Below are 13613 nucleotides of genomic sequence, written 5' to 3' on the forward strand. Positions count from 1 at the left end.
GGAGGCACATCCTAATAGAAAAAAATAATCATCACTGCACACCATCAAACAAGAATGTCACAAAGTGTATATGAACTGACAAAATGATCTCGTCTTAATTTTGCTCACAATTATACATAGTGTACGCAATTTGGGCCTATTTAGTTGAACGCAAAGCTCTCATTCTGTTGTATGAAAGGCAACACAGGTCGATATACTGTAAAGGCAAATGGATGGCTGTACCTTCTGCCATCTACTGGAAAAAACATGTAATTGTTCACAATACGTCGCTGGCATAGATGGACAAATCTAATATTTCTAGTAAATAAATAATTTTCGGATCAATAAAGTTTAACTGGATAGCATGAGACCTCTCAAGGAACATTTATGAGGCGCACAGATTGGTAATTAGTATCACTGGCACTGTGAAAAATCTACTTTCAAACAGATGATCTGGTTCGGGTTCGTGATCCCAGACCGTTATTTATAATTTACAATTGGTCGCAGCTGATTAGGCGCTGCTCTTCATTAACGTTTTTAGCAATACGTTCTCTCACTCGAACTTTGTAATCACAGAACATCGGAAAACTACAATCACGTCGCAGTCAAATGACGTCACTTGGGTCAGCTGACTTAAACTTTTCTTAGAAAAAAAAGGTCCCAACCACTGAGTGCATTTTATGAGGTACAACTTCAAACTTTGTTGTGTGTGTGTGTGTGTGTGTGGTTGTTTTTTTCCAGACTTTGTCGATTGTTTACTAAACTCTTGAAATGCTGATTTCACGTATTTTTAATCGGGGGTGACAAGCGAAAGTCGCCAATTAAGCCCCTCTTCAGAGATGAAGACATTGCTTGCCTTTGCATTCATCGTGTGTGTCACAGGCGCTTCTTCCGATTATTTTGTCATCAACGTTGATATCGGAAAACCGGTTGCACCTCTGAAACATTTCTGGAGAAGCACTGGTTTCTGGTAAGTAAACAATCCTCCCAGAAAAACGCGATTTAGTCGAGTGTAGCAGCTGCGTGATGAACTCTATATTTATTTTGTATACAGTACTCTAGTACGTGTTTTGTGTTAACGCAAGCAACAACCTAGTTGTTACATTTGGTATAGAGCTACACCAGCTTAATCGTTTACAGTGCTACAAAACAATTATTGCATTTATGACATTAAGAGCTGAATAGCGCAAATTTGCTTTATGATACTGTGTGTGGTCTCTTCTTGTTATGACAGGTGTGTAATACATTTGTTAAGCACTGTGTGTCGTGTGCAGTCCTCCTCTCCCTCACACTCAGGCGCATCACTTTGACCTGAGCGTTGACCAGCAACAGAACCTTGCCTACGTGGGCTCGGTCCCACATGGAGGGATCCAGCAGGTCCGAATACACTGGATGATGGAGCTGGTCAGTGCGCAGTAAGTGACACTGCAGCAGCTCAGACAAGCTTGCAATTACAATATGTGGTATTGATTACTGTCAATATTTTTTAACAGTCATCTGCTTTTGTTGTTTCAGAGATGTTGGAGGACAACCCCAGTACAATTTCACAAAATTGGACCAGCTAATCAATCTGTTGTGGATTAATGGACTCCGGCCAGGTACAACACCCCCACATCAGGCTTGAGAATATCCTATCGCATGTGTGATTCACCTCTGGTCTTTTCTTCCACATTTCTCAACCATTTCAACGTCATTTTTGTGTGTGCAGAATTCCAAATGAGAATAATCCCCATTGTATTTAATAGAGAGATTTTACAATTATTGTTGTGATTGTGTTCTTGTTGCTGGTTTATGTCATGTTTTTGAGCCCTTGAAAATGACTTTTTTTACACATAATACCATTCATCTTTCTACATGATAGCATTTTATCCATTGTCATTATAAATAGTAGCTAAACACATGGCAAAATGTTTCAACCTTATTAATTGACAATTCCGAGCTAATGTCACAAGTCAAAATGGCGGGTGAAATGACCCTCTCCATCATTGAAAAACATTGGACTTTGGATCGTTGTCATTTCATTTGTCAGGATTATTTTGGTATCAAAATATGATGACATTTCAATCTGCCTGTTTTCTACGCTAGGCAAAGGCAAAACAATATGCGTTTTGTTTTCACTGTATAAAGGAAGTGTTGAATTTGTCAATTGGCCTTTTCGCTTTTGCGACTGAAGTTGTTCGCCAACCCTATGTTAGCATAAACAACTGCTAGCACATTAGCATTTTATCTGTTCTCATTTAAAATAGTAGCTGAAAACAGGGCAAGACCAATATCTCATATGCGTCTAAAAAAACAAAACAATTCTTACATAATATTCATAAAACTTGATAAACTTAAACCCACTTTTGTATATTTATGTTTTCTATGCACATTTGCTATTTTTCAGGTTTTGAACTGATGGGCAGCGTTTCGAACTACTTCACAGACTTTGAAGACAAAGTTCAAGTGTTCAAGTGGAGGGATCTGGTTTATCTCATAGCCAAGAGGTACATTGGTGAGCGAGCGCCCGCAGTGGAGGACACAACTCTGTGCAAGTACAAAGCGACTGGCTTTGTTAAGATGTTCGCTGTTGACTTTGTCTTGCAGAAAACTATGGTCTTGGAAGTGTTTCTCAGTGGAACTTTGAAACATGGAACGAGCCCAACAACCATGACTTTGATAATGTCAGCATGTCAATTCAAGGTGCGACCATTTTTACATCATATCTAGTTGCTGTCAATGTCTACACAGTCTACTAAAGCTGTTACATTGTGAAACTGGGCTTTTTACTAAAGTAACCAAAATAAGAATAGTTTGCACAATGTTGTATTGTACAACCACAATATGATATATTGAGGGAAATGCCATCATGGTTATTTCAATAGAATCCACTGTGTGATATTCTGTCTCCTCAGGGTTTCTAAATTATTACGATGCGTGTTCGGAAGGTCTGCGGGCTGCCAGCAACTTGCTGAAGTTTGGGGGTCCGGGAGACTCCTGTCGTTCGCCGCCGCGCTCGCCTTACTGCTGGGCCATGCTTCAGCACTGCTACAACGGCACCAACTACTTCACCGGAGAGACGGGCATCCGGATCGACTACATCGCCCTGCACAAGAAGGTGTCTGCGAGTTCACGTGAATGGATGTGAACACCTCCTATCTATATTTACCCATCTCCAATTAGGTAATCTGTATTTTTTGCATTCTTCTGTCTTGTAGGGAGGAGGTTACTCTTTGCCAATCCTCCAGCAGGAGATGCAGACCATGGGAGAGATCCAGGAGCGTTTCCCTCGGTTCCTCAGCCGACCTGTGTACAACGATGAGGCTGATCCGTTGGTGGGCTGGTCCAGGCCTCAGGAGTGGAGAGCGGATGTGACCTATGCTGCCATGGCCGTCAAGGTGGGGAGCAGGGGAGGATTAGAGCACTGGTCTGCAACCTGCGGCTCTGGAGCCACTTGTGGCTCTTTAGTCCCTCTACTGTAGCTCCCTTTAGATCTGTAAAAAAAAAAAAAAAAAAGTATACATTGATATTTTGTCCGATATTTGTTTCTATTTTTAGACAAAATATTATTCAAATGAATTAATTAATAAATAAATAAAATAAATGATGAAATATTCAAAAAATGTCAGTCCAAAAGACGAAAGGTAGATAAAAAAAAAACAATTTAAATACCATAAAATCTCAAAAAATAAGAGAAAAAGCAATAAATTATGAAATGTCCATGAAATTGCCCAAAATGTCAGTGAATTTAATAAAATAGGCAGAAAAGAAAATATTAATATAAGTTACCATAAAATGTCCAAAAGCAATAGAAGAAATCCCAAAAATTACCGTTAAAAAAAGGCAACAAAATTGCCCAAAAATTGATAGCGAAAAAGGTAGAAAAAATATATTGTAATATATAGTCCTAAAATGCCCCAAAAAAGAAGGAGAGGCAGAAAATTTGCATATGTCCATGAATTTTTTAAAATAAAAAATGAAGTATAAAAAAATTATCCAAATAAATGCAAAAAGTACAATCGAAAGGTAGAAGAAATTGAACCTCAAAGTACTGGATGCATTCGCTGTTGAGCCCTCAGTACATTAGACTGACACACTGTTTCCTTCATCACAAATAATGTTCAAATATTTGGAGGCTCCAGATCTATTCATTTATTTATTTGACGTAAAACTGCTCTTTCGACAGTAACGGTTGTTGACCCCCGGATTAGAGGAATAATGACCAAGCGTCGCTGCACCATTTTAAGGAGTTTGGTGTGAAAGAACACGAGTCCTGATGGCAAATAACGTTGATCACATTATTACGTATTATGACGTCCAGCGCCGTTGGTAATCTCGTGACGGATAACTGTTTGTCACAGGTGATCAGTCAGCATCAGGATGTGCTGTGTGCAAACGCGAGCATCAACTACACCCTGCTGAGCAACGACAACGCCTTCCTCAGCTACCATCCTCACCCCTTCACCCAGCGCACTCTGACCGCTCGCTTCCAGGTCAACAACACGCGACCTCCTCACGTTCAGCTCATCAGGAAGCCCGTCCTCACCGTCATGGGACTTCTGGCTCTGCTAGGTACTGACTGACTGGATTTTGATTTGGGTCCATAATGTGATAAGTTAATCGCTACGTACGCTTTAGCGTCATTGCAAATGACGAAGTATTATTAACCTTATTATTTAAAGCCATTAACTCATTCACTGCCATTGACGGCTATAAACGTCAAAAATTCATTTGAACTATTTCTATTAGTTTAACTTTTTTCCCCCAGTTTTGTTAACTCATTCACTGCCATTAACGGCTATAGACGTAAAAAATTCATTTGAACTATTTCTATTAGTTTCACATTTTTCCCCCCACTTTTGTTTACAAGAGCATGAAAACCTAGAATTTTGTTATTGTACATTTAGAACAGATATAACATTTGTGATTAATCGTGAGTTAACTATTGAAGTCATGTGATTAATTACTGAAAGTTTTTCTTTTTTTTTTTTATTAGGCGATAATGTTTTTTAATTGTTATTAATCACATGACTTCACTAGTTACCTCACGATTAATCACAAATTTTATATATGTTCTAAATGTACAGTAAAACATTTTTTTCTAGGTTTTCATACTCATACTGTTAACAAAAGTGGAAAAAATGTGAAACATACAACAATCAACAAAAAAAATTCAAATTAATTTTTGACGTCTATAGCCGTCAATGACAGTGAATGAGTTAACTCATTAACAAGAGAATAAAAACCTATATTTTATTTATTGTACATTTAGAACAGAAAATTTGTGATTAATCGTGAGTTAACTAGTGAAGTCATGCGATTAATTACAATAAAAAATTGTAATCGCCTGACGAGATGATTATTAAAAATTTGCGTCAGGCGATTAAAAGTTTAATCGTAATTAATCGCATGACTTCAATCGTTAGCTCACGATTAATCACACATTTTATATCTGTTCTAAATGTACAATAAAAACAATTCTAGGATTTCATACTCTTGTTATCCAAAGTTTAAAAAAAAAAGTTAAACTAATAGAAATAGTTAAAATGTTTTTTTTTACGTTTATATCCGTCAATGGCAGTGAATGAGTTAACTTATTCATATAGAAAAGCCTTAAAGGATCTTTGTGCAGTTTGTCACTTTTTTACTCGCGACTGCCACCTCTGGCCCAAAGCGTCACTGCAGCATCTGTGTCAGGCTCGTTCATGGTGCGCGTGCTTAAAGCGACAGCCGGCGTTGACAAACGAAGACATGACTTCAAATGAGGTACGAAAAACTCCGCCCCTCCCCAAAGAATCTGTGGAGTGTGCAGGGTCCGCACACTCTACTATAAAGGTGATAGGTGCAGTCAGAGCGAACAAAACGAGCTTATTGAAATGACCAAAAGATTCAAACACATTTACAAACAAAACATTTTAAAAGCAAAGGAGAGAAATTAACTCAAAGACCACATAGTGAAATTGATTTGAAAATGCTCAAAAGTCACTAATCAAAGGTATGGGAGGGGGAAAAAACACACACAAATTGAACTTCTTAACATTTACATTTTGGGCTGACCTCATTTCTGTCAGCATCTTGTTCCTTTTACATGCAGCATAACAGCTAAAAGCTGCTTCACCATGCTTGCCTTGAAACCTGGCCTCCACTAAAGTGACACCCAAAAATGAAAACGATCATGTTCTTTTGTACCGGTACTACATAATATATTGAGTCTCAAATTTGACCCTGGTGGACAAAAATGGATTTTAGACTTTAAAAGTCTGTGTGAAATCAAGCTGTACATTCCATATGTGTTCATGGAAGATGCGCATTACGTAATCTGTCACTACGGCTGCAGGTGAGACGCAGGTTTGGGCACGAGTTTGGAACTCCGCTGGAAGCGGCGATTCCCGCAATGCAAGCGTGGGCGTTCTGGCAAGTACCCACCAGCCCGAAATCCCGGGAGGGCCGGACAGCTGGCAGGCCGCCTTGCTGGTCTACAGCAGTGACGACAACCGCACGTCCGCCAACACCAATGTTGTCACTGTGTCACTGAAAGGACTGGAGACGCACACAGGTGATTATTTCATAATCAACGATTATGATTGTTTTAGATTTTCAAAATGTTTATTTGCTACTCAGGTCTTGTGTATGTCACGTATCTGATGGACAATAAGGTGAGCAACCCGTATCAACAATGGCAGGACATGGGAAGCCCCGCCTACCCCACGACGGAGCAGTTCACAAAGCTCAGGAGCGTCCAGGTTCGAACATGGCTTTACTTTATTTGGATCGTATGTCATATTGTGATATTGGCAATATATATGTAATTGAAAAAAAAAAAGGCAGAATTGTCTTATTATATTATGGTCGTATCTATCAACCGCCTGAACTGTACTTTGCCAGGACCCCCTCGTTGACGGGCCCCAGCCGGTGCCTGCAGGCGACACTCTGACGTTGAAGGCAAGCCTGCGCGTTCCGTCTGTGCTGCTCGTGCATGTATGCGCCCGGCCCAAATCTGCTCCCAACCAGGTCAGTACTTTCGGAGTCACCGGGCGGATTTATAAGGCATTTGTACTGTGGAGTTGTTGCATGAATTCCGCAGATCAACTCAAGTTGATCAAGGCCAGCTATTGTCCTTAATGCCTTAAGACGGATAGAAATAAATAAATAAATATCCAATAAATGCTTATCTGGCTTGAATGAGTGAGGTGCCATTCTTTGCCTTTCAAGGTCAACGGTTTGCGTTTCATCCGGATCACCAAAGGTCAAGTCCTCGTTATCTGGTCGGACGGCTGTGTTGATTCCAAGTAGGTGCGAAAACTCCATGAGACTTGTTGTGTGCGCGCCCCATAAAGCATTTGTTTATTATTTGCAGATGCATTCACACCTTTGAAGTGGAGTTCTCTGCAAGTCAGAAGGACTTCAGTAGGATTAATAGCCACGACACCATTTTTACATCTTTTGTCTATTCACCTGGTAAGATGTTTTTTTTTTGGGGGGGGGGGTAATCCTTTTACATACCATTGTGTAATTAGGAGTTATTATACAAAAAAAAAACGTATGATATTCAGTAGGGGTGTGCCCAAAAAAATCGCGATTCTCATTTAGTACGATTCAGAATCGATTTTAAATGTCCCAAAATCGATTGTATATAAATTATTTCATACTATCTTGTCTGTGTGTGCCTTTATTTGGAGCACTGTTCATGTTGTACCCGATTTGGCCGCTTTGGGGCAGTGTGGTTCCACGTGGTCTGTTAAGTTGTAGCCACATTAGAGAGTAGAAGGAAAAAGTCACAATCAAGTTAGTCCAATAAAAGTTGTTTTTTTCGCAGCGTGGAGACGTTCTTTGGAGTGATAAAAGTGCCGCGAGTAGCATGCTAATTAGCATTAGCGAGTCAGACTAGAGTAGATCATTCCAATTCCTTGCACATCTGTAGATTGAAGCAAAAATTACTGTCAATCAAATCATTTGGAATCAAAAATCGTTCTCAATCAAAAATCGATTCTGAATCGAATCGCAGGCCCAAAAATCTGAATCGAATCGTGAGACATTCAAAGATTCCCACCCCTAATATTCAGCTGACGGGGGAAAGAACCGAAAATGGCCAACATGATTTCACCTTCACAACAGGTGTTTGATCAAAGAATGACCAAGACAGTTCATGGTTCAGTTAGAACTGCTATTTTATTTCAACCGTTTTCACCATCATGCTGTTTACATTTTCAACATATAATGAGAACAAAGATGACACCTAAAAAGTGTTTACATTTTTGAAAAAAGGGGTTAATCGAACATTGAGGAGTTTTGTTAAATTTGGCATCTGCAGTTGCGATGAGTTTTCCTTCACTCTTCATGGCCGTGAGTGTTTGAGTGTGCCATTTGAATGCTTGATCAATGATTACATGATCTATTGATTGATTCATCCTTTTCCAAGATGGAATGTTTATATAACATGAATCTTAAGTAAGTTTTAAGAACTAGGATTAACATGTTTTGTTACATACGTACAGCCATACTAATATTTGGTTAAATTCCCTTAGCATTTTTTTATTTATTTTTACCTCAACCATTCTAAATGCTTTGGAATGTCAAAATAAGGCTACAATGAAACTTCTGGAATGTCAACATTCAGCATTTTCCAAGGCAGGTCCATAAAGAAGAGATTTGAAATGTCCACAATTATGCTTGATGATGGCTCCAAAAAGCATCTTGTGTTTGTAAAAAACATTCAACCAAATATAGGTAGGGCGGCTTGTACGTGTAATTTTAGCCCTGCGTGGAATGGAGAAAATTAAATGTAAAATAAATACATTCTCATCGGTGCCCATTTCTTGTTACTCATTGAAGACGACTATTTTTGTAATGTAATCCTTCCCGTTGTTATAGTTGGGCCGTAATAAACAACGTCCTTGTTAACGATGCCGACTTGCCTGTTGTGTTGTTCAGCGGACCAGCAGGTGAGCGGCTGGTACAGGGTTCGAGCTGTGGACTACTGGGGCAGGCCCGGGATGTACTCGCTGCCCGAGAAGTATTCGGACGTGCCCCGTCATCGAGAGAAGACATGATGTAACTAATCTGCTGTTTGTTTACAGACATTGTATTGTTTTAAATATCAAATGAGACAGGAATATTTTGTAGTTTGTTGTCATTGTAATATTTTATTTTTTAATTAAGTCATTTTAAAAACATAATGAACCTTGCGTTGTTTTTTATCAAATGTACTCCAGAATGATGAAACGGTACCGATACTATTAACTCATTCACTGCCATTGATGGTTATAGACGTCAAATATTAATTTGAACTTTTTCTAATTTATTTTTATTTTTGTTAACAAGAGTATGAAAACCTAGAATTGTTTATTGTCCATTTAGAACAGATATAAAATGTGTGATTAATCGTGAGTTAACTCGTGAGTCATACAATTCATTACAATTTTAAAAATGTATCTACGCTGCTAATTTTTTAATAATCTTTTCTTTTTTTATCGCGTCAGGCGATATACATTTTTAATTGTAATTAATCACATAACTTCAATAGCTAAAGAAAAAATGTTAAACTAACAGAAATAGTTCCAAAAATGTTTTGACGTCAATAGCCGTCAATGGCAATGAATGAGTTAAGACGGAGTTGTGTCATGGACTTTTTTTTTTTCTTCACTGCGATGTTCTGTCACGACAACTGAAACAATGATGACAATTTAAGCCGTGACAGGATTATTCTTGCGTCTTGGGTCAGCTTTAACAAAGTGCTGACTTCATTCCCGGCACGATGACCAATCAGATTCTCTTCAGCAAGCTCCTGATGAGAAAGAAAACCAGAAGCATTTTAGTCCAAACATCCAGCGAAAATACGTCCAAACTTGAAGTGAACGCGTACCGGACTGCAGCACGGGCTGGAACTGTCCCGCCATGCAGATTTCCTCCTGTTTTTGCCGCACGATTCTCTGGATAGGAGGGGACAGGCCGCGGGGGTTGCGGGAGAAGACCAGGGCGTAACCGTCCTCGCAGCTCCCGTCCTCCTTCAGACTGCGGCAGGCGTACGTGATGGCGTAGTTGTCATAGTCGGTGTCAATGATCCAGTAGTTGTCACCTGGGGGAGCACAGAGCACAAAATGCCATGAAAATGATGGAAGCCCGAAAGTGTCAAAATTCAATAAATAAAAAACGTCATTTTGAAATAAATATCCTTTAGATAAATAACAGGCAATTATGTAATGTGGCCATTAAATTGTAAAATGTGTTTTTATGAATGGTGTTCATGCTATTCTTTAATATGTAACTAATATTTTATTTTGATTAAATATTTCATAATGATTATTTATTTCATAATGTCCTTTTCTTCAATGGCCTTTCTATTACATATTGGCGTTTTACAGCCGAATGATTACTTGGTGTGTTGTCAATCAAAGTCAGTGGGTTGGGCCTCCTGTTTGATCCTCTACGATCGATTAGTTTTCCTAGACACGGGACACGCCCATTGTTAGTCGGCAATGGTTTCGTCGAGCGTGGTTACCAGCGTTAGCATTTAGCATCAAGGCTGAACTGTTAATTGAACTTCCAAATTGTGACACAGCTTCATGATGCAACCCTTTCTCCGGTGAAGGCCTTAAGACGTTATGACCCGATTCCAAACGATTTTCCACTTCTCGGAGTACTCCTGAAAGTGACTTATCTCCCGCAGCCATTCTTTCACAAACCCGTGATTGCCACGGCTCCTCATCAGCCAATAAACTCTTCTCCACGCGTGAATCGATACTGCAAGTTTTGCTACTCATGTCTGTATAACGGACTCAGCCAATCACGTAACTGGCTTCGCCTCATGTGATTTGATTGACAAGGTCAAGTCATTCGGCTGTAAAACGCCATTATGTAATAGAAAGACCATTGAGGAAAAGGACATCATAAAATAAAAACTGACTTTGTAAAAAAAAAAAAAAAAAACGTTCTTATCTTATAAATCCTTGGAAAATGAATCATTTTTATTAAAAAAGTATGACGGTAAAATAATCATTAATAGAAAGAAAGAAATATTTAATCAAAATAAAAAAATTGTTACATATTAGAGAATAGCATGAACACTTTTCATAATAATACTAACACATTTTAAAATGTAATGGTTATTTATCTAAAGGATATTTATTTCAAAATGACGTTTTTATTTATTGAATTTTGACACTTTCGGGCTTTCATAGAAAATGAGACCGAACTTTGCCTCATATTACACATCGGTGTGAGAAATGAATTGGCCATACCTCCACTGGACAGATAGCTGGCCAGCCCCTGGTAGTTCATGAACATCTTGCCTGGACTTCCAGGGTCAGGCACCGAGTACTGAGCGGCCATGTCGGCACACACCACCCAGAACCTGAACGTCGTCAGAGAGGGAGCTTGAAGAGCGAGCAAGGATTTGAAGCGCTTTGTATGCGGTCGATGAGCGCCGCTCACCCGAACAGAGTGACTCTGCCCTTGGAGGAGGCCACCATGGCGCCGTCGTCTCCGACCGTGTACTCGGCAGAGATGTTGTCCTGAAGGAACAAACCCTCCGGATCCTTCTTCTGCAGGGCGTACCACTTGCCTGCATACTGACGGCAAAAATACAAATGCACAAATATTTATTTTCTGCACTTCAACAGATTATTCAGCATTGATACCTTAACTGCATACAAATGCTAAAGGACAGTATCTGTCATTTTTACAACTTTGTCAACTCTCAAAATCGGCTTGTCAAAATTAGTGCGTTAATTTAAAGTTCCTTTTAAGCCACAAATTTTTTTAGCACACAATTTTGCAGTAATAAATTCAACTTATTGACTGCTATTGACGGCTATAGACGTCATAAATTCATTTAAACTATTTCTATTAGTTTAAAAAAAAATCCACTTTTGTTAACAATTGTATGAAAACCTAGATTATTTTTTTTTACGTTTAGAGCAGATATAAAATGTGTTATTAATCGTGAGTTAACGAGTGAAGTCATGCGATTAATTACGATTAAAAAATAAGAATTGCCCGACGGCCCTAGTTAAAAAAAATATTTTCTTTTTAAGAAAAATAAATAAAATAATTGTAATTATTTTTTAAATTTTTAATCTTTTTTTTTTTAAAGAAACGATTATTACAAATTAGGGGCGTCGGGCGATTAGAATACTTAATCGTAATTAATCGCATGACTTCACTAGTTACCTCACGATTAATCAAACATTTTATATCTGTTCTAATACAATAAAAACATTCTAGGTTTTCATACTCTTGTTAACAAAAGTGGGAAAAATGTTAAACTAATAGAAAATTATTTTTGACGTCTATAGCCGTCAATGGCAGTGAATGAGTTAATAATAATGCATATTTGTGGAGGCTGGGGTCAAGTTGTATTTTACCATTTTAAAAATGTACATAATTTTACTAGTTACTTCATGTTAAAGATTAGATAGCTCTTAAAATGAAAAGAAAAATGAAATTATGCCATCTCGTGGCAGAAGAATGACCTCAAAATATTACACTCGTATTTTACAGTACAGTATATCTTTTTAATTTGTATTCAATTTTATGAATTATTATGAAATTACTGTATCAATGACTAAAAGTTGCAGCCATATTTCTATTAGTTTAGTTTTTTCACTTTTATGTTAACAAGAGTATGAAATAAAATAAAATATTTTATTGTACATTTATATATGTGTGTACGTGTATTAGAGCTGCCAAATGATTACATTAATCAGATTAATCTTAGAATTTTGATTAATCACGATTAATCACTTAATTAAAAAGGCTTTTTAATCAAAAATGCTTGCCCACCAAATTTGAAGAGCACCTGTTATGTGTTAATTCTTTAGACATTTAATGTTATGAGGACGTCTTAAACATTTTTAATCCACTGCACACTTTCATCCTTCTCTTTTTCCTAATCAGTTAATTATTTGCATAATTTTAAATGGAGAAAAAAAATTACCCCAGTAGTTTGACATGCACAAATATTGTGAATGTCATACGCAAACATTTATTTAAATGCTTTACTTTAATCCATGATCTTATGTTTATTGCTCAAACACGTGCGCTACCTTTTAATGTATAATATGAGAATCTGCGCTCAAAATTAATAGTGTGATTAATCTGACTTAATCCATGATTAATGCGATAATTTTTTGTGATTAATCAATGGGTTAACGCATTCACTTTGACACCATCAATATATAGTTGGATTATTTTACAATGCAGACTTACTCTTGTGGGGTCAAAGTCCTGTTTGACGGTGAAGCTGTCCACCGCGCAGCTGGCCAGGCTGTGCTCCACGCTGGCCAGCAGCAGCATCACCACGGCAAACATCTGCAGGTCCATTCTAGGCAAAAAAACAAGTTCAATAACATTAGTCTGCTTCAAATGAAGTTTCTCCAGCTGCACCGTCCGTCTTACCTTGTCGGGAGTCGCGGCAAGCTGAAGCGGGAAGGTCCGGTTCAGAGTTGTGAGCGGCATGGCAGCTTTTTATACATGAAGCTCATCGTTTATTTTTACGTCGCGAGCCTAAATGGGGAATTTAAATCTATCCATAAGCCATTTAAGCAAATCCCCCTGTGCCGGGGAGGGGTGAGCTCACCTGTCCGGTCCTCGGGGCACGTGGCCGCACTCAAAGTGCTTACAGGTGATTTATTTTGGCCTTGAGAGTTGCATAAAAA

General features: G+C 38.3%; 2 protein-coding genes across 5 annotated transcripts; one reads left to right on the top strand and one right to left on the bottom strand.

Annotated features, from left to right (window-relative positions):
• Window positions 1–612: 612 nt before the first annotated feature.
• On the top strand, window positions 613–9650 carry idua (alpha-L-iduronidase). 4 transcript variants are annotated; one of them, XM_086076040.1, is made up of 15 exons: window positions 642–664; window positions 862–949; window positions 1254–1394; window positions 1495–1577; window positions 2366–2473; window positions 2566–2661; window positions 2874–3076; window positions 3177–3356; window positions 4320–4530; window positions 6296–6514; window positions 6580–6701; window positions 6844–6969; window positions 7171–7247; window positions 7316–7416; window positions 8890–9650. In XM_086076040.1, exons 3-15 carry the CDS (start codon window positions 1372–1374, stop codon window positions 9006–9008), a joined length of 1668 nt encoding a protein of 555 aa, XP_085932166.1. In that variant the 5' UTR covers window positions 642–664; window positions 862–949; window positions 1254–1371; the 3' UTR covers window positions 9009–9650. The 4 variants fall into 4 exon arrangements, with proteins under 4 accessions (XP_085932164.1, XP_085932165.1, XP_085932166.1 ...); XM_086076038.1 differs by having other exon boundaries at window positions 613–949; XM_086076039.1 differs by having other exon boundaries at window positions 613–949; window positions 2907–3076.
• LOC147174181 (purpurin-like) lies at window positions 9074–13514 on the bottom strand. Its single transcript, XM_086076042.1, has 6 exons — window positions 13354–13514; window positions 13165–13279; window positions 11389–11525; window positions 11196–11308; window positions 9821–10033; window positions 9074–9742 (listed from the first exon to the last, which is right to left on the bottom strand). Exons 2-6 carry the CDS (start codon window positions 13276–13278, stop codon window positions 9732–9734), a joined length of 588 nt encoding a protein of 195 aa, XP_085932168.1. The 5' UTR covers window position 13279; window positions 13354–13514; the 3' UTR covers window positions 9074–9731.
• Between the last annotated feature and the right edge of the window lie 99 nt (window positions 13515–13613).

This window comes from Leptonotus elevatus, chromosome 5, assembly GCF_054856555.1.
Source record: "Leptonotus elevatus isolate MCC_2025b chromosome 5, RoL_Lele_1.0, whole genome shotgun sequence".
NCBI lineage: Eukaryota > Metazoa > Chordata > Actinopteri > Syngnathiformes > Syngnathidae > Leptonotus > Leptonotus elevatus.

Excerpts from the sequence above, each read along its gene's own strand:
- LOC147174181 (XM_086076042.1), bottom strand. The coding sequence starts at position 13,278 with ATGGACCTGCAGATGTTTGCCGTGGTGATGCTGCTGCTGGCCAGCGTG. Across the intron at positions 11,309-11,388 it reads GGCAGAGTCACTCTGTTCGG|GTTCTGGGTGGTGTGTGCCG; the intron begins GTGAGCGGCGCT and ends GACGACGTTCAG. Across the intron at positions 10,034-11,195 it reads CAGCTATCTGTCCAGTGGAG|GTGACAACTACTGGATCATT; the intron begins GTATGGCCAATT and ends GTGCTCCCCCAG.
- idua (XM_086076038.1), top strand. The coding sequence starts at position 819 with ATGAAGACATTGCTTGCCTTTGCATTCATCGTGTGTGTCACAGGCGCT. Across the intron at positions 2,474-2,565 it reads CATAGCCAAGAGGTACATTG|AAAACTATGGTCTTGGAAGT; the intron begins GTGAGCGAGCGC and ends TTTGTCTTGCAG. Across the intron at positions 6,702-6,843 it reads CAAAGCTCAGGAGCGTCCAG|GACCCCCTCGTTGACGGGCC; the intron begins GTTCGAACATGG and ends GTACTTTGCCAG.